We start from the raw sequence: 21,300 nt of genomic DNA on the forward strand, positions 1-21,300 counted from the left end.
TACAAACCGGCCTCTATTTACATAATGTACAAATTTCAGTTTCAGACATTTGAATTGCTAATTAACATTCTAGTGTTTTTATAAATCTTTCTTCCAAAAAGTTCCAGTGTCCTTCAAGAAAACAAAACAGTAAAACACATTATTCTTCAGTTTTTCTCACTATGGGAGTCACATTTGGTTTGCAAAGGTTTCGTGTCAAAGGTTTCCCACGATCTGTACACATCTAGTGTCGTCTGGTTAGTAGGAATAATCGTTACGCCGCGCTTGATGATGAATGCAACGATTTTAAGAGATTCTTCTTTAAAGGTGAATATGATACACAAGCTCCCGTCAACTTCATAAGATAAAACAAAGGCATAAAGGCACTTTTTGGATGATGCAATGGCAGTAAAGACAATTATGTTGCAGTAAGTGATGCATTATGGGGCACAAAACTATCCAACCTGCAGCAACAGGTGTTTCTCGAGGAGCGCGGATGAAAACTGGATGATAAACCGAATCTAATGCGCACGGGCTTCAGAGACATCGGTTTCCCATCAACAGCTGAGAGGAGACGGAGAATAAACCGCACAAATGAACACTCAGACTACAGGAGGACAGTATGGCTTTGGCAAACCAGTGCAGTCTCACACACCACTCCATCCCTCCCAGTTAACCGCACTCACATCAACAGGGCGGCCCATCTTAGCAGTTGTGCAAAATGATGGCGATTAAATTGCTTAAATGGATGCAACCTGTCCGACGCAGCACGCATCACACACACCAGACGCATCCGGCGGCTCAAAGCTGAATCTGACGAGGTCCGCACTCGCTCACAGAAGGCCCGTCCAGAGGTTGAAGCACGCGGTGTTGATGACCGACTCCAGATGGTGGTACATGGAGACCAGCTGTGGTGGAGGACTGCTGCTCGGCTGACTCTGAGCGGGCAACGGCTCTCTGAACACCACCTTCAGACTCTACGAGAACAGGAGAACAGGGGAACTCTGGGAACTGTGCTGGGATCAGGTTTCACACGTCACATTTCGCCCCTCCCCACATTAAAAAACATATATTGCAGCTTATTTGAAGGATCATTTCATTTACTTTCATGCAAATAAAAGCACACTATAATGGAAAAATAAACAAATTATATAGTTTAGAAATAGTTTTTTTTTTTTTTGCATGAAACCTATAATGTATGCATCATAATAGTATTTGTTGTACTGCTTTTAAATTATTTCATATTTAAATAATTATTACAAATAAATATATTACAACACTTCATTGTAATATTGTTAAGACTCTCACTGTATCGCAATAATGAGAATCATCATTAAGAATTCATGATAATTACAAAAAACAATGCATTATGGTAATAATGGAAAATGGAAAGTTTCATTTTCTCTACTGAATATATAATCTTTTTTTTTTTCTTTTTTTTTGTGAAATGTTACCTGAATCTATTTTGGTTAGAATAAACGAATTATAACATTACACATAACATAACATAACATAACATAACATAACATAACATAACATAACATAACATAACATAACATAACATAACAATATAATATAATATAATATAATATAATATAATATAATATCTAAAAAAATAAGACAAAACTCACCGTTTTTCCTGCCTGTGTGTCCAGAAAGACAAGCACGAAACAGTCAGTGAACTTCTGGTTCAGGACAGCCTGGAAAAGAGAGAGTTTACGCTCAAACACACTGCGACCCCAGATGTTTCTTTTCATTTTTAAATTGAACCTTGATCTTCACAATCCATTTAACTGGGATTGGTGTTCAGCATTAGGAAACGGCGTTACGCTTTAACATGGTTTCTGTTTGTATGGAGGGTGAAATGATCATCTGTTCACATAAACCCACATCTCTGATTACAGCATGAAGCATCGTCTGCTGAATTCTCCTGATGTTCTCTGAGTGTTTGCTCACATTAACTAGTACACACAGGCACTGGAGGGCTCATCATGTACCAGTTTACCACAGGTTTCATTGGCTTTGAGTTCTGAGTTCAAAGCCCTTCCAGGACAACAATGACTTAACCCTTGTGCATCCTTACGGACACTTTTGTCTTTTTCAGTTTTTTTGCCTGTGTTTATGCTAACTGCATAACATTTGGCACAGGTGTGTATATTTATTGGAATTTGACTATTTCACCCCCCATTTCCTTTAAAAAATCTATTTTTCACTATGTACACAAAATATTTTTCGCCTTTTGGACAAAAATGTCCCCATTGAAACCCATTAAAACTGCAATTTTTAATCCCAGGGCCATTTAACTATAAAATGATGCAATCTTTGTTAAGAGGCTTTCATTCTGTTGGCAAAGCTTCACAATTTAAATGTTTAAAAAATTTTACCAGATGGAGCCATTTTTTCAGGTTTGGCCTATAAAGCAAATACTCGCTTTATTCCTGTTTTCTGCTTCGGCATATTAGAGCCAATTGGATACATTATGCAGCAATAATTGTGTGGGTGTGTTGATATGGATGTCTGAGTGTGCTTTGTATGCGTGTAATAAAAAAAAATGTGTGTGCGTGCTTGTAATATTTGAGAGAGAAAAACCACTGTGTGACCAGTGGAGTTTTGCTGGCATGTAATGGGGAAAATCTGTAACTGCGCCCCAACAATATCTTGCCGAAAGCTCATTTTTTGAGATATCATCCTCAAATTTGGAACACAGCTTGTTTAGATTTATGGCTTTGATTTCAAGTGAGTTCAACATGTTTCATAAAATATAAAGTTTTATGTTCATAAATCATTTTCATAAACTTAAACCTATATAACTTTTTTATTTTACTTTTTACAACAAAAAAAAAATCAGCAATAATCTGCCAAGGGTCTCCTTTAAAATCAGACCAAACTTAAGTCAAATTTGTATGATATTTTTGTCACATGGACATTTGTTTCCACTATGGACCCATGTATAACATTTTTTAATTGATGCACAAGGGTTAAGAGCACTTCCTGTCTTGTAGCGTAGTATGACATGGCCAACACAACCCCTGCTAACACGCTGAAGGATCATGTGACACTGAAGACTGGAGGAATGATGCTTAAAATTCAGCTTTGATCACAGGAATAAATTACATTTTACTATATACTCACATAGAAAACAGCTGTTTTTAATTGTAACAATATTTTACAATATTACTGTTTTACTGTAATTTCGTTCAAATAAATGCAGTCTTAGTGAGAATAAAAGACTTCAGAAAGACTTAGGGCCAGATTTACTAACAGCTTGTGCAAACCCTCTTTAGGCGTTAAAAACTAGTGTCAGGATTCACTAAAGATACGCAGTGAAAAGGCATAGACAGGGTTATTCTTACAGCTGAACTTATTACATATGCATTTGTAATTGAGTGTTTAAATGAATCAAGGTGATTTACTAAGGTTTGCGCTCGTCAGTTTACTGGTATTTGCGCTATTATTCCCCAAAAGCATGTTTAACACAGATGGTAATTTGCGCTGCTCTTGGTAGATTGTGTTGGTCATCATGGAAATGATCCGCTGCGTCTGTTCTTTCATGTGTGTGTCGTCAGTAGATCACGAGCAGAACTTTACACTCACATCGGCGCTGTTATGTGTTGTGCTCTCACGCTACTTTAGTAAATCTGGCCCTAAATGTCTTGGCCCCTGGTGAGTTTGTGTGTCTCTTACCAGGTACTGAATGCCACTGTCGTCTTTAAAGTGCCTGCAGTTTTGTGAGAAGCGTGACAGCAGAACTTTGATGAGACTCTGGTACCAGGCGGGACTCATATTCAGGAAACAGTCCTAAAAAACACAATCACAAGAAACCTTTAGGAACAACATGAGGTTGAGAAAATTATGAGAGAATTTTTGTTTTGCACTTTTATCAAGATTATTCCTTTTTTTCTTTTCTTGCATAGATATAGCAAACAGACCACTATTCTAATGGTAAAATTCATGTTTATATGTATGTGTTCTATACTGTATGTATATGTGTATGTTTGATAGGTGATTTGAGATATATATATATATATATATATATATATATATATATATATATGCAAAAAAACAAACAATAATCTCGACAAAAGTGCATATATATTATATAGAATTAATGTGACCCTGGACCACAAAACCAGTCACATGGGTAATTTTTTTGAAATTGAGATTTATACATCATCTGAAAACTGAATAAATAAGATTTATTAAGATATATTAGATTATGATAGGACAATATTTGGCTGAGACAACTATTTGAAAATCTGGAATCTGAGGGTGCAAAAAAATCGAAACTTCGCCTTTAAAGTTGTCCAATTATGTTCGCTATTGTGCTGCATTCACTCACAAAAATAAATGTTTTATATATTTACTGTAGGAGATTTACAAAATATCTTCATGGAACATGATCTTTACTTAATATCCTAATGATTTTTGGCATAAAAGAAAAATTAATAATTTTGACCCATACAATGTATTATTGGCTTTTGCCACAAATATACCAGTGCGACTTATGACTGGTTTTGTGATCCGCATATAGTTTGTGCTGTTTCGTATTATATGCATACATATGCATATTACCATTTAATTTATGTTGCATAATAAAATTGATGTGTACATTTTAAACAAACTAAAAAGTTGTTCACAAAAGAAAAAAGAAAAATAAAGATGACTTTGAAAAGCCTTTGGGGTCCCGAAAGACTGGACCAGAATATGTCCCTTGAAATTAGACGAGTCTGTAGATATTTTCCACATTAGACTTCATACAGGATCTGACTGCGAAAGCTGCAAACGCTTCAAGTAAGCAAAACCACAGGAAGGCAGCTTTCACATTCTGGTTGTGGGTGGCAGTACATTTTTAAAAAGATGTAATTTGCAGCAACTTTCTCCTGGTCTGATATCACAGTGGGAGAACATCTCTACTTCCTTTGTGAGCCTGTATCGGTTTGACAGCGGTATACATCATCCGAGCGCTGCGATTAGCATTAGCAGTCGTGGCACAGGAGCCGCTCCGCTCAGTAACATTTACTAAGCGGTTCTGCTCTCGTGAAGGGAATACAGAAGTGAGCGGCGTGTGAATAGATGAGCAATCAAACAGCATTGATATGCAGGTTTGGGGAGACGGGGGGAGGGGGGGAAACATCACAGCGAGTGTCACGTATGGAGGAAACATTGCATATCATTCTCACAGAGTTCAGATGTGGATGTGTGAGGTAAGGCACAGAGGCCAAACCATAGAAAACACAGAAAGGAGGATCAGGAGGAGGTGAAGAATTCAGGTAGAAAAACGTCAGTATGGTCATATAACACCGTGTCCTAACTACACGCAAAGCGACACGCGATAAAAGTTTTCTTTTCCATGTTAAAGGGATGGTTCGGAGTAAAATCAACCTAGGGTTCTTTGCACCATGACCTCGAGCCAAACACCCCCCAGAAGCCTTTTTCCCCTTGGTTGAACATTATTAAAGTTAGAGCTTATTTAGAGATATCAGCCGGATGGCTTAGTGCAGGCGCTAATGGATCCAAGGTTGTATCTCATAAATTACCCCACTAATAATGCCCAGAATGGTACCAAACTTCTACAGTAGCACAAATAGGTTCTGTACTCATAAAACGAGGCATTGGGAAGTTTGTAAGTACATCAGGAGTTTATTTAAATAACACTTGCCTGACGACTCATGCTACCGCTAACCCGGACGTCGACTTCACTTCAGTGAGTTGAGAAAAGCACGTAAAAATCCTGACAGAAAGCGATGCATAAGGATGTGGTGTAACGACGAATTATTATAAATATTAGTGCATTCCTGGAACTGGGCGTCGTTACACTACATCCTTGTGCATCACTTTCTGCCAGGACTTTTACGGGCTTTTCTCAACTCACTGAAGTGACCTCGACGTCCGGGTTAGCAGTAGCAGTTAGCAGAGTAAACTCCTGATGAACTTACAAACTTTCCAATGCCTCGTTTTATGATTACAGAACCTATTTGTACTACTGTAGAAGTTTGGTGCCATTCTGGGCATTATTAGTGGGGTAATTTACGAGATACAAATTTGGAGCCATTAGCGCCTGCACTTAGCCATTCTGATATCTCTAAATAAGCTCTAACTATAATAATGTTCGATCAAGGGGAAAAAAGGCTTCGGGGGTGGGGGGTGTTTGGCTCGAGGTCATGGTGCAAAGGACCCTAGGTTGATTTTACTCCGAACCATCCCTTTAATAAGAGTTTTTGTCCTAACCAGCCGTGACGGCGACACGCAACGATTATATTTTAGAAACGGTTTCTATTTTTCTGCGACGTCGCGCCGGAACAACAAACACAAAGTGTGGCAATGATAATCTCAGGTACTGTTTATGTGCTTTATTTAATGTTAAAAGCGTGTAATGTGACTTTGAATGTCATTTAGTGCTCCAGCTTTGTAGCTGTAAAAGCAACAATGGATAATTCACCTCAGATCTTGAAATTAAACAAATGGAAACAAGAACGTTCAAACTGTGAACAAACAAGTGTATTCTTTGACAAAGATTGTTTTAGTAACTCAGTAGCCGAAGTATTTGAATAATGTTTAAATGGTGTAATATTTGTGAATTTGATTATGTAGCAAAAAGTCGTCTATTAGACATTGAATAGACGTAAATCTTCAATGTCTAATTACGACTTTTCAACGCTGAAAACAGGTTGATCTTCAACATCTTGATGGAATATGTAAAAATCTTTAAATTTATTTGAGATAATAATGAACATGGTTTGGTAGTTTGTTTTTCTCCGTTATTTTAGCATGTATAACAGACTTATCCTGTCTTAGATGATCAGTTGAAAACACGTAGTCAAACAGTCCGGCCGAAACTACTTTGTTGAAATCACGTCGTAAATCAGTCCATGGTGGACCGACTTATTTTCAACCATATTTCAACGTTGAAAGACGGTAATTGTTTACTGGGTACTTATCCATTTTCTAGCGAGTGCCGTCTAGATTACGCTCTGGTGCTGTGCACTCGCCGCGAGACTCCGCCCACACGCTGTTCTGATTGGCTGTGGGTTTTGATTGATTTTGACGCATCTCACAGTCACGTCGCGTCTAGTGTGGACAGACAAATTATTTGTCGCTGGAATCTTATCGCATCGCGTCTGGTTCGGACACGGTGTGAGGGTGTGTTCACACTTGGCAAGTTTGGTTGGATTAAAACGAACCCTGGTGCGGACCATAGACATATAAACAAACCAAAAACAGGACATGATGTCACAAGACATTTTAAGTTCACTGCCATCCCTGTTTTGTGACATCATGTCTTGTTTTTGGTTCGTTTACATGTCTTTGGTCCGTGTTGCATTCATAATTCAGTCGAACCGCACTCAGCGTCTCGGTCCGCTTGTTTGGTTCGGGTGGCAGCGTTCACACTTGTTCAAATGAACCGCACTAACAGAGCAATCGCACCGGAGTTCGTTTTAAGTTCCCTGCCACCCGAACACTGGTGGTTTGACTCAGAACGCTGTTCGACTCCTTTACACTTTTCATAAGCTCTCTGTGATGTCTCAGCTGGTCAAAACACCATCTTATCTGTACACACATATGAAGAGCTCATTTAGCGAACCAGGACTAAATATATCATTTTCCCAACTACAAGTGTGAACACACCCTAAAAGACTCTGAAACCAAAATGATTTTCATGATGTACATTTTTTTCCAAAACTGTAGTCAATAGGGGTCAATTGACCACTCCCTTATTTTGAAGGAGAATTTCAGTAAGAGATACAGAAAAATATAAATATAAATAAATTAAAATAAATTAAATATAAATAAATAAATAAATACAGAAATAAATGTATAAATATTTATTATTATCAATAATGGATAATGAATGTATGTATCATTTATTCTGTGCCATATACACATTTATTTATTTACACTATTGTTTAAAAGTTTTGGATCAATAAGGTTTTTTGTTGTTGTTGTTGAAAGAAATCAATACTTTTATTCAGCAAGGATGCATTAAATGAATCAAAGTGACAGTACAGACATTTATTATGTAACAAAATATTCCATTTCAAATAAATGATGTTCTTTTGAACTTTCTATTCATCAAAGAACCTTGAAAAAAAGGTTTAAAAAAATAATTTGAATGGTAGTGTATCATCACTAAATGATAAATTAATTTATTATATTTTACAATTCTAGTTCTCGATATCCGTCATCTCATCCTCTATATCTCAAGCCAAACACAGTGCTGTGTGTTGGCACAAACGGCACGTTTACAGTACAGTATCTGTACACTGCTGTGTAATCTCATCACGAACGAGCACCCTGTTGGCAAACGATGTGGAGTGTGAATCTGTTGGTCCAGGAGGGATAATTTATGCTGTAAATAAGGAACGGAGTGTAATATTAAAGGGCTGATTTCCTGTGCTAATTAGCTGATGTTTATTGTGATGTGGTGATGAGCAGAGCGCATGTTTTCCCCACGGAGCGGCGCATTAGCATGTTTGTTGTCAGCCACCTATCAGACGAACTGCACAGAGCCACTCGCTGATCAAACCATCCTGAATAAACTGTGGAATGAAGGAAAAACATGTTTCCTAAAGACTGACTTCAGGGTGTAACGGAGGAGACAGAGAGCGCTGGCACTTTCCACAAACAGGACGTCCTATACTCCTAATTCTCTTTTGATTGAACATAAAATTAACATGCAAAGTACTTTTAAACATCATATTGTTGAATTCATATTCAATTCATTGTAGTAAACTATGTGTAATACATTTTTAATCACAATAAATATATATCGTTTTGCTGTCTCACACATTTTGAATGCAACCATGTTGCCCCCCCACCCCCCACCCCCACCCACCCCACACACCACAAAACAAAACAAAAAAACATTAAAATTGTGCCATGCAGGAAGTGACATCATTCAGGCCTATTCTATGGTATGGTGAAAAGAAAAGTAAATAATTTGATTTCATTATTTTCATTCCATTTTATTCTAAATTTGACAACAATTCAACCTTGTTACCAAAATTATTATAAGAATAAATCATTCCATTTTCTTTTTTTTATGGAAAATATAAGTTATCAATAACTACCAAGATTTGGCACCAAACTAGCAACTGACATAGGGTTAATCTGCAACCTAAATCTATCAAAAACGCATTTAATATTTTTTTAAATAATATAATATAATATAATATAATATAATATAATATAATATAATATAATATAATATAATATAATATAATATACAATCCTCAATCGAACAAAAGAACAAAAAGAGTTAAATAAACTTATCACTTCATCTAAAACAACAACATGTTTATTAGATCCTATACCAACTAAACTACTGAAAGAAGTGCTACCTGTAGTGGAAGAGCCTCTCCTCAATATTATTAACTCATCTTTATCTTTAGGTCATGTTCCAAGAACATTTAAACTGGCAGTTATAAAACCTCTCATTAAGAAACCACAATTAGATCATAATAATCTAGCAAATTATAGACCCATTTCAAATCTTCCTTTTATGTCTAAAATACTAGAAAAAGTTGTGTCCGCCCAACTGGGCTCTTTCTTACAAGAAAATGACATCTATGAAAAGTTTCAGTCTGGATTCAGGCCGCATCATAGCACTGAAACTGCGCTCGTTAAAATGACAAATGATTTACTTTTAGCTTCTGACCAAGGCTGTATCTCAATACTAGTTTTACTTGATCTTAGTGCTGCGTTCAATACTATAGATCACACAATACTCTTAGATCGACTACAAAATTATACTGGTGTTCAAGGACAAGCATTAAGTTGGTTCAGATCATACCTATCTGACCGCTACCATTTTGTCTATTTAAATGGAGAAAAATCGATCATAACTCCAGTAAACTATGGAGTGCCGCAGGGATCTGTGTTAGGCCCTCTGTTATTCTCAATATATATGATGCCACTTGGAAATATTATAAGGAAACATGGAATTAGTTTCCATTGTTATGCTGATGACACTCAAATATATATTTCATCACGGCCGGATGAAAACGCTAAATTATCCAAATTGACAGTGTGTTAAAGATATAAAAGATTGGATGATGCGTAATTTTCTATTATTAAATCCAGACAAGACAGAGGTAATACTTATCGGTTCAAAAAAAACGCCCACAGAACCTCTCACAATACAACTTTGACATCGTAGGATGTCCTGTTACTTTATCCTCTACAGTAAAAGACCTGGGTGTTATACTAGACTGCAACCTGTCTTTTGAAAATCATATTTCGTATGTTACAAAAACAGCCTTTTTCCACCTTAGAAACATTGCTAAGCTACGTAATATGCTATCAGTTCCTGATGCAGAAAAGTTAGTTCATGCATTCATGACCTCGAGACTAGATTACTGTAATGCTTTATTAGCCGGTTGTCCTGCATCCTCAATAAACAAGCTACAGTTAGTCCAAAATGCCGCCGCTAGAGTTCTTACTAGATCAAGAAAATATGATCATATAACACCGATTTTATCATCACTGCATTGTAGGGCTGTGACGGTTGGCATGACAACCGCGCCACCGCGGTGGTGGAGGATAACCGGCGGTAGTGTGTGTGACGTCACATAATACGTGTTAAGACACATTTCCATTAGGCAAGTTCAGCCATGGATCTTGTTGGAAAACCAAACGTGACATCGCAGATCTGGCAACATTTTGGATTCGTGCCAAACGAGAAAGGCGAACCAGTTAATTTAGACGAAACCATTTGTAGGCTTTGCGGGAAAGCAATAAGCGTTAAAAAGGCAAACACATCGAATCTCCAGAGCCATCTCCGGTCATCTCACCCAGCCGCGTACACGCAATTCATGTCTTCTGAACGCAAACGCCCAGCTAGTCAGCTGGGTATTGCAGAGGCCTTCTCAAAAATGGCCAAATACAAAAGAGAAAGCGATAAATGGAAGACATTAACTAGAAATGTGGCAACATTTTTGGTAGTTGAGAACGCGCCGCTCCGCACAGTAGAGAAACCTGCTTTCCGAGAAATGCTTGAGTCGTTTGATAAACAGTACGAACTTCCGAGCAGAAAATACTTTTCAAACACTGTCATTCCTCAACTATTCAACGAAACAAAAGACAAAATAATTGCAGAACTACATGACCTCGATTTCTTTTCTGCCACAACTGACATGTGGTCCAGCGTTAACATGACTCCGTTTATGAGTCTGACTGTACATTTCATTAAAAATTGGGAGCTGAAGAGCAGGTGCTTGCAGACTGCGTTCACACCAGAAAGTCATACGGCGGATAATTTAGCAGAATCTCTCCGCAGCGCATTGAAAGAATGGGGGTTAAAAGAAGAAAAACTTGCATGCATCACGACAGATAACGGGGCCAATATCGTGGCTGCTGTTAGGAAATTAGAATGGCCATGGCTGAATTGTTTCGGCCACAATCTTAACCTGGCAGTCACAAACTCAATGTCAGCCGAGAAGGAGAGGACATCCAGGGCCATGGGGTTGTGCCGAAATATGGTGACTGCATTCGCTCACAGCTGGTCGAGAAAGAAGAAACTTCGTGAAGAGCAAGAGGCCTTAAACCTTCCAACGCACAGTTTAATACTGGTGAGTTGCAATAATTAAAGCACCATCACGGATTTTATTCTTATTTTAAATTACTTTAAATTTTAAATAGTTTATTCGATTTTTTTTTTTTATGATCCATCATTTTTATGGTCACAAAAAATAGAATAGGCTACTTGTCCCACATTTTTTTCTTTGGTTTTGTTAATAGGCCTATGTCAATTAGGCCTATTAAGTTAAATTTATTTTCTGTAGGCCTATTTATTTTATTCGTTTTATGATAATTAATGTAAAATTAAACCACTGAAAAAATATAGAAAACAAACGGGTAGAGCCTATTTTTAAAGGGGTCACATTCACACACACACACACACACACTTATCCAACGTAATTTAACATTCTGATTTTGTCATTAAGGATTAAAAAGCGTCGATTCTCTGTAAAGAAAATTTACCAAAATAACATCTAACAATTTATATAATTTTGTATTCTGTTGTTCCTTCGCTATGCCAACAGGATTGTCCCACACGATGGGGAAGCAAACAAAAAATGATAGAGAGAGTATTGGAGCAAGCCCACGCAATTAAAAGAGCGCTGGATGACCGAAAGCATCAACACCTGAACCCGACATGGCAGGACATTGCAGTGCTTGAGTCGATAAACGCAGCACTTAAACCAGTTGCAGAATTTACAGATGTTTTATCGAACGAGAAGGTTGTTACTGCGTCATCGGTTAGACCTGTGCTGAGACTGCTGACCAACGATCTCCTCGACCCTTCGCCAGAAGACAGCGAGTTAACAAAAAACATCAAAGCAAAGATGATCACTGTCTTGGAGGAGAAATACAAAGATTTAGAAGGGCAAAAAATGCTATCAAAAGCAACTACGTTGGATCCTCGATACAGGAATAATTTTGAAGAGGAAGATATTAGAGACGAACTCGTCGAAGAAATAATGCACATTACTAAAGAAGATCAACCAGATAACACTCAAACTGAAGAGTCACTGGATGCAGGAGAAGGAAGCAGCGCAGCACCTGCTTTAAAGAAAATGAATCTCGCACAGCTACTCTGCAAAAAAAAAGCGAAGGTCACAATTCTTCCCAAGAGAGCGCGTGCCGGTGAGGAGTTAACGCGCTATTTGCAAGAAGAGACAATCGATACCAGCGATGACCCACTTGCTTGGTGGCGGAACAATGAGGCAAGATACCCTCTCCTGGCCACGGTTGCAAAAAAATATCTGTGCATTTGCGCTACAAGCACACCGTCTGAACGCGTGTTCAGTACTGCTGGAAACATTGTAACCCCAATTAGGTCTTCGCTTAAACCGGACAAAGTCAACATGCTGGTTTTTCTGGCAAAGAATTTAAAATCAGAATAGAAAACCAAGGTGGACTTAACCTTTAATTGTTAGTAGGCTATACGCTGTTTTTTCCCCAGCGTCTGACTTATATTGTTCCTAGTAGGCTATTATTATTATTAATAATTGTTTTCTATATTGCCTACTGATTTAAAGTTCTTTAATGTTTATTAGCCTATTTAAAGGTTGAAGCCTTTTTACATACAGCATGTGACTTAGGCCCACTGTTACAATTTGTGAAGTTCTTCCATATTTAACGTTTAATTATTATACTGTTACAAGCAGTAATATTATTATTTAAAGGCTTATTTAACTAGCCTATATTATTTATAGGCTGTATTGTGTTGTTTCATTGACGGAAGTTCTACAAATAAACACGTACGTTTGTACGGATGTTTTAGCACAATTTCTTTGTTTTTGTCATTTCTTAATTTTTACATAAAATGTAAATTAACTAAGGTACAGATGCTAGCGTGTGGAAGATATTTGCCATGGTCGATATTTAAAGTCCTAATTAAAATTACTTGCGGAAAGGAAAAGCATGATCTTCAAAATCTTCATACTCTAATTCATACATGCAACAAACTTATTTTGCGCCGGCCAGAACATACGCTCTAAAACGGTAGTGAAGAGTTATTAGGCTAATATGATCATGAACATGTTTTCGCTTGTATGATTTTATTATGATCAAACGCCGTCACTGAGAGTTGAGCGTCTGCCATGCTGCTTACAGCCATGCGCATTAGCAAAGCGCGTTCAGTAAAGCGCGTTCAGTGAAGCTTCTATCGCCCTATAATCCATCGCGCTCTTTAAGATCACTAAATTCAAGGCTTTAGGTCATACCTAGGATATCCAGATCCACCAAAGGAGGGAGAGCATTTTCACATTTAGCTCCAAAACTCTGGAATAGTCTTCCTGATACTGTTCGTTCCTCAGACTCGCTCTCCCAGTTTAAAACTAGATTAAAGACGCATCTCTTCAGCCAGGCATTCATATAATACTTTTAATCTTACAGTTAAATCCGGCCTCTAGTTCAAAAACGCCAGAGGAGAACTGGCCCCCGACTGAGCCTGGGTTCTCCCAAGGTTTTTTTTTTTTCTCCATTAGGTCACCTGATGGAGTTTTTCGGTTCCTTGCCACTGTTGCCTTTGGCTTGCTCAGTTGGGGATATTTGGGGATATTTAATTTAATTAATCAATCAACAATACTATTGATCAGCATTACCAAACGTGGACGTTTTCCACTAGAAACAAGCATTGATGTATTATTTTAATTTAATACTGTGAAGCTGCTTTGATACAATCTGCATTGTGAAAAGCGCTATATAAATAAACTTGACTTGACTTGACTTGAATATAATATAATATATCTACAAACAGGGTCTAGGGTTATAATATGACCCGTTCAAATATGTTAGGGTGCTTTCACACAGCAGGTCACTCCGCCATCGCACTCGGGTGCGCACCAAAAGCGGACCAAACAAGCGTTCGAGGTGGTCTCGGTACGCTTTGAAACGAACTCTGGAACGGTTCATTTGTGGTGAGAACGTGATCCGACCTCGAACACAACCAACTGCCAAAGAACTGCGCATTTTTGGACTAAACCAGTTGCCGTAGTCAGCTGCGCTGTGCATTATGGGATGAGGAGAAATGTTTGTTGACAGTTTGCACTTTAAGCATGGCAGCTCGTGGACAAACTTGGAGTTGTGAGGAGGTGCGGAGTCTGATAGAAATTATTAACATTATTTTCGAGCCGCATCCTCGCTTCATTCTCAAATATTATTGTTTGTCTGAAGTGGTGTAGACAAACTATATAATAAAGTATGACCAAGGATACCACGCAGTCTTTGTTTACTTCCGGGAGTTCTGTTGGAATTTTCCCGCACGTTAATTCTGACCAAACGAAGTGCAGTTATGGAAATGCGTTCAAGGCACATCTGGCCAACGAGTGATGTGGATGTTGTTACGTGACTGCATTTTGGTTCGTTTTATCAACTCATGAACTGATTCGGACCAGAGCGATCAGTGTGGTGTGAAAAGGAACCAAAACGCCTGAAAAACGCTACAAAGTATCATTTTTCGCCCTTGGTCCGGACCAAATGAACCAAACTACAGATGTGAAAGCACCCTTAGTTTCATTGAGCATTTGTTGAAAAAGAAAAAAAATGACCCTATTCAGACCATATTTGTACCTATTGGTGGAAAGTGCCTGCTAGAGAACGAAGAGAAAGGAGGCGGAGCATAAAATGGGAGATGAATGGGTGTGAAAGATGCTCTCAGGGGTGAAGGACATTGTGTGTTCATACCAGCTGTGGGTCGATCTCAGCGACAGATCTGCTCTGCACAGCGTCCAGAAGCTCCTCTAGTTCACCGAAGGCCAGTTTGCTGAGTTTGAGTTTATCCAGGGCCAAGTGCTCTCCATGAAAGAGCCTCCTCCAGAGGTTATCCCTCCGGCAGTGACCCATGGCCTGCTCCACGCTGCTCTGGATCTGCCGGCGCGCAGACATCACCTCAGAGTTGAGCAGGGGGAAGAGAGGAGACATGAAGAAGTCGTCGGCGTCTCCCGCGTGCAGGAGGTTCTCCATGTGCTCAGATTCAGGGCTGGCCGCAGGGCTGATGGGAGTGCTGGTCTCCTCCCACAGGTCCAAATCGGGGTCCCGGGTCCCGAGGCTGCCGGACTCCATCCGCTCCGCACGGCCACTGAGGTCGCCGGGGTCACGGTGGATCTGAGGAAGCTTCTTGAATCGACGCATGTCTGCAGTCAAACGTGGGAACAGCTCTCTTTGACTGGTCATGATCACGTAGAAACGGAGCCTGAAAACATTCCAAATGGAAAAAAGTCGGACTTTAGTGACTTTTTAGTAGACATCCGTTTTTTTTCTAGTGCACATTATTTTATAATCTGCAATGAAAACTTTCGCCACCTCTAAAACAACTTTTCTTTTCTGCTGACAGCTCCAAGGCCAAGCAGTTGGGGAAGAATATTCACATTATTTATTAATAATTAATATTATCTAGAATAAATTAATTAATATGATCTAGAATTTTGTTAATAACAATATTATTTATTATTTTATTTATTACTAATTAGTATTGATATTAATATATACAAATATTATTAATTAATATGTATTATTAGTATTATTACTATTTAAAGTAATGTTATAGATAATATTTATAATATTACTATGTATAATCATCTAATAAGAATATTATTATTATTTACTAATTATTAATATTTATACCAATTATTTTATTCAATTATTACTATTATTATTATCATTATTATTAATAATAAATAATATTATTATTACTACTTTTTATTGTAACGTAAAAGATAATATTTATTATTAATTTAATATTACTATAATATTTATTGTTTATACTAATTTATTATTATTACTATTTATATTTATTTGTAGATAACATTTATGATAATTATTTATAATATTTTATTAATGTTTACTACAAAATGTTATGGATAATACTATTCTATTATTTATTTATAACATAAGACGACAAATATGGGTGGAAATGGATAAAGAGTCCCAGCCTATGTTATTTTTGCTCTGATTTTTCTGTTTCCTACAGAAGTTAAATATGTTGCAAATGTAGTTTCATGTTGTCCTCATCTGCAGTGTAATTGCATGAACTGCTGCACCTAAGTAGCATTGAACACAGTATTCCTGTCATGTGTCCTGCTGAACACACCTGAGCAGGTGTCTCTCTCCTTCAGACTGCTCCTCGAACGGGGCGGCATTATGACACACCAGCAGCGACACATCGAAGTCATCATGGTGTCGTAATCCCTCCAGGTCTTTAAATGAGCCAGAGCTTAAAGAGAACCACATTATTATTAGAATATATAAGTATAAATTATAACATCACCTGCTGCAATAAGTCAGAACAATTCACAAAGTACAAAGTATAATATTGATTGCATTTGGATATGTGAATATAGGGTGAAGGGTTGTTTGCGGCAAAATGTAAAAGTTTGGTTGGTGTTAAAAATTATGGTATGTTTGTTATCTTGCTATTTATATATACAGTGAGGAAAATAAGTATTTGAACACCCTGCTATTTTGCAATTCTCCCACTTGGAAATCATGGAGGGGTCTGAAATTGTCATCGTAGGTGCATGTCCATTGTGAGAGACATAATCTAAAAAAAAAAATCCAGAAATCACAATGTATGATTTTTTAACTATTTATTTGTATGATACAGCTGCAAATAAATATTTGAACACCTGTCTATCAGCTAGAATTCTGACCCTCAAAGACCTGTTAGCCTGCCTTTAAAATGTCCACCTCCACTCCATTTATTATCCTAAATTAGATGCACCTGTTTGAGGTCGTTAGCTGCATAAAGACACCTGTCCACCCCATACAATCAGTAAGAATCCAACTACTAACATGGCCAAGACCAAAGAGCTGTCCAAAGACACTAGAGACAAAATTGTACACCTCCACAAGGCTGGAAAGGGCTACGGGGAAATTGCCAAGCAGCTTGGTGAAAAAAGGTCCACTGTTGGAGCAATCATAAGAAAATGGAAGAAGCTAAACATGACTGTCAATCTCCCTCGGACTGGGGCTCCATGCAAGATCTCACCTCGTGGGGTCTCAATGATCCTAAGAAAAGTGAGAAATCAGCCCAGAACTACACGAGAGGAGCTGGTCAATGACCTGAAAAGAGCTGGGACCACCGTTTCCAAGGTTACTGTTGGTAATTCACTAAGACGTCGTGGATTGAAATCATGCATGGCACGGAAGGTTCCCCTGCTTAAACCAGCACATGTCAAGGCCCGTCTTAAGTTTGCCAATGACCATTAGGATGATCCAGAGGAGTCATGGGAGAAAGTCATGTGGTCAGATGAGACCAAAATAGAACTTTTTGGTCATAATTCCACTAAACGTGTTTGGAGGAAGAAGAATGATGAGTACCATCGCCAAGAACACCATCCCTACTGTGAAGCATGGGGGTGGTAGCATCATGCTTTGGGGGTGTTTTTCTGCACATGGGACAGGGCGACTGCACTGTATTAAGGAGAGGATGACCGGGGCCATGTATTGCGAGATTTTGGGGAACAACCTCCTTCCCTCAGTTAGAGCATTGAAGATGGGTCGAGGCTGGGTCTTCCAACATGACAATGACCCGAAGCACACAGCCAGGATAACCAAGGAGTGGCTCTGTAAGAAGCATATCAAGGTTCTGGCGTGGCCTAGCCAGTCTCCAGACCTAAACCCAATAGAGAATCTTTGGAGGGAGCTCAAACTCCGTGTTTCTCAGCGACAGCCCAGAAACCTGACTGATCTAGAGAAGATCTGTGTGGAGGAGTGGGCCAAAATCCCTCCTGCAGTGTGTGCAAACCTGGTGAAAAACTACAGGAAACGTTTGACGTCTGTAATTGCAAACAAAGGCTACTGTACCAAATATTAACATTGATTTTCTCAGGTGTTCAAATACTTATTTGCAGCTGTATCATACAAATAAATAGTTAAAAAATCATACATTGTGATTTCTGGATTTTTTTTTTTAGATTATGTCTCTCACAGTGGACATGCACCTACGATGACAATTTCAGACTCCTCCATGATTTCTAAGTGGGAAAACTTGCAAAATAGCAGGGTGTATATATAAATAAATAATAATAATAATAATTAAAAAAAATATATAATAATAATAATAATAATAATAATAATAATAATAATAATAATAATAATAATAATATATAAACATACTGGAACTATTCAGAGTTATATAAGGAGTGGGAAAAATAATAAGCTTCTGCTTCATCCCGCTCCTTTTCGAACATATTGTAATTATTGTTATAATACTTTATAGATATTTTTTTCGGTATGTGGCAACATACTTATTGTATTTTTATTTTCATTTATTTTTTATATTTTTTTATTTAGAAAAGCATCTCAAGCACAGTACAAGCATCAGACTGTTACATAATTAAATGGAGGGAAAAAAGCAAAAATTAAACAAGCATAATAAATGCTCACATACGAATGAACATATAATCACAGTAACATATGCATATACATATAAACTTAATAAACCAGAAAAAAAGAAAAGAAAAAGAAAAAAAAGTTTTATCCAGAGCTTGTCTCCTTAAAATAATCTAAAAAAGGGCTCCAAGATTTCAAGAAAAGTTCAGGTTTCATTCTAACTCCAAATTTAATATTTTCAAGTTTCTTACTGTATTTTTATTTTTATCTTTTTGTTGTTCGAAATAAAAATAAAGAAATAAAATAAAGAAATACCTGTTCCACAGAGCGACCAGCGCATACTCGTGCAGGTCTGCGCTCGGCGCCCCCTTTTTGTTATCAGTTGTAACTGCAGCCTTAGACATGCGCAAGGGCTTCATCCCGTAAGTGCCAGCGTGATCAGTGATGTAATTATACAGCTGATGTGCGGTGATCATCCCCGTTGATATGGAGAAACTCCCTAGTACACATAAAAAACATATTATGCATGACTGGCAAAAACACTGAAATGAATATGCCAGACTGTGTGCTTTAGCTGACTCTTATGAGCTTATGCACTCACCCTGGAAGACGTGGTTGCGTCCAAATTTGGGTATGTCCGGGTGATGGGCGATGAAGTCCTCCAGAAAGCTTGTGAGCTGGTATCCCTGACGAAGGGTCATGTGACAACCCACGAGGTACTGATGCACCACACGCAGGTGGAAGTCGTAGCTGAACGAGTGAACGTGCATCAAATCCCGGACCTTATCACACTCCTCGGTGAACAGCATGGACAGCTGGGAGCAAAAACACACACGCATGCAGTTACTCACACTGGTGCAGGATCTCAACACAACCCAAGAGAAACCGTCTGGATCAAAGGCATCCAATTCCCCAGAGGAAGACCGCAAGCAGTAGCAGAAACATCATCCCATAACCTCTAAATCCTGATAGCGGTACTAACTCATTTAAAGAGCTTCTCCTACAGACGCTCAAATGAAACCAGCCTCAAAACCAAAGGCCAACATCAAAAGAAGATAAACATGAAGAGAAATTAAAGGACCATTGATCAGATAATCAATCCAAGTTCTATTATTACCAATTAGATTCTCATTACTTTAACATGATGATTTATTTTTAATCAGCATAAAGTAAAACACAACAAGACTACTGTTATGTATAATTACTTAACAAATATGTATCTTTTTGTTTCATGTTACAGTAACAAAATGCACAAAATCCTATAAATAAATATGTTGTGAATGGCTGTGACTGTGTCATACAAATTACTTCTCATGTCGTTCCTGGTTAAGACAGCGTAACTATCATGAAAATGAAGGCCCAATGCACAAATCTTAATGGCCCTTGATTTGAGGGTGAAATTGGAATTAGACATGTTCTTGATACGCTTCATGAAAGTCACTCAAGCGCATGTGAAACCTGACATTACACGTCTAAAACTTGACTTGTGAGGAGCAAAACCCACCCACCTGACGCCAAACCTGTATAAGAGTCTTTTTAAAATACTCTGATATAATCAACATGATAATTGTATCCTATTTAATTAGATCTCACATCAAAGCCGTGCTTACAAAAGCATTAGTGGCAAATGCAAATGATTTGAGAGGGAGAGAGCGGGAGTAATTACAGTACAATGGGAGCAGAGAGGGTGAGGAAGGCGACGGCGACGGCTAAACCCTATTACCACTGTCGCTTTCATCCTGACCATTACCCTGGAACAAATGCAAATTGGTCTCATCAAATCAAAGAGTTGAGGATTTAAAAAAAAAAAACCTGTTCATTTTGCGCTGTCATGGCCACTCCATTTACAGAACGCAGCTCACGTAATTGCACGTGAATCGTTTTCACGTCAACATTTTGAAATCCGCCAGTGGCCCATTTGACAGAAAGTTCTGCCACAGGCTGAGGAAAGATAATATCGTTTGTCCATTTTGCTCTCAGTCATGTGAGGGTGCGTAAAACTGCTTTTGGAAACATGGCGCATGAAAACAGCTCAGTTTGCTATGATTGCAGTGGTTGTGTTTGCATAAACACTCTTAAAGCAAAATCACACTCCAGACCCCGAGTCATGTGTTAACCAAATGCTTACATTCAGAAAAATAAGGCCGTTTTCAAGACTTGTGTAAACATTTCCCAATGCATTGAACACTATGATGTTTTCCCAGATGCCAGAAGGCACACAGGTCAAGTTCTGTAATGTTTCACCAGAGACGGGGATAAGTAGGGGAGATTGCCCACTTGAACAAATATGAATGAATGAAATCATACGCTCAACGGGGCAGCTGTAGTCCTGCCCTACAGGTACAACAGCCGATATCTGTTTGATGGAGCCATCGCTACACTAAATAAATCAGCTGAATGACTTACGGTGCAAAAAAGCCAATCCTCTGTTTGTTCACTCTTGAACATTTGCATTAGCTTGACGAGCCTTGAGTGATTTGAGCT

The 21,300-nt window shown here is 38.2% G+C and overlaps 2 protein-coding genes across 21 annotated transcripts in view; one reads left to right on the forward strand and one right to left on the reverse strand.

Moving 5' to 3' along the window:
* Window positions 1–748: 748 nt before the first annotated feature.
* Window positions 749–21,300, reverse strand: part of szt2 (SZT2 subunit of KICSTOR complex) — a 130,430-nt gene continuing 109,878 nt past the window's right edge. For all 20 annotated transcript variants that reach the window (XM_084128812.1, XM_084128810.1, XM_084128804.1 and 17 more), the window contains 7 exons: window positions 19,418–19,631; window positions 19,132–19,315; window positions 16,574–16,696; window positions 15,169–15,676; window positions 3,664–3,777; window positions 1,611–1,679; window positions 749–956 (listed from right to left, as the gene is read on the reverse strand). In XM_084128812.1, the coding sequence (XP_083984938.1) occupies window positions 813–956; window positions 1,611–1,679; window positions 3,664–3,777; window positions 15,169–15,676; window positions 16,574–16,696; window positions 19,132–19,315; window positions 19,418–19,631 (1,356 nt within the window). In that variant the 3' untranslated portion in view covers window positions 749–812. The remainder of the gene's footprint in view (window positions 957–1,610; window positions 1,680–3,663; window positions 3,778–15,168; window positions 15,677–16,573; window positions 16,697–19,131; window positions 19,316–19,417; window positions 19,632–21,300) is intronic.
* On the forward strand, window positions 10,506–14,149 carry LOC311092676 (E3 SUMO-protein ligase ZBED1-like). The gene is made up of 2 exons (XM_084129587.1): window positions 10,506–11,546; window positions 12,021–14,149. The coding sequence occupies exons 1-2, from the start codon at window positions 10,590–10,592 to the stop codon at window positions 12,882–12,884; spliced, it is 1,821 nt and encodes a 606-aa protein (XP_083985713.1). The 5' UTR covers window positions 10,506–10,589; the 3' UTR covers window positions 12,885–14,149.

Source organism: Abramis brama (assembly GCF_963993115.1).
Source record: "Abramis brama genome assembly, chromosome: 11".
In the NCBI taxonomy this organism is placed as follows: Eukaryota; Metazoa; Chordata; class Actinopteri; order Cypriniformes; family Leuciscidae; genus Abramis; species Abramis brama.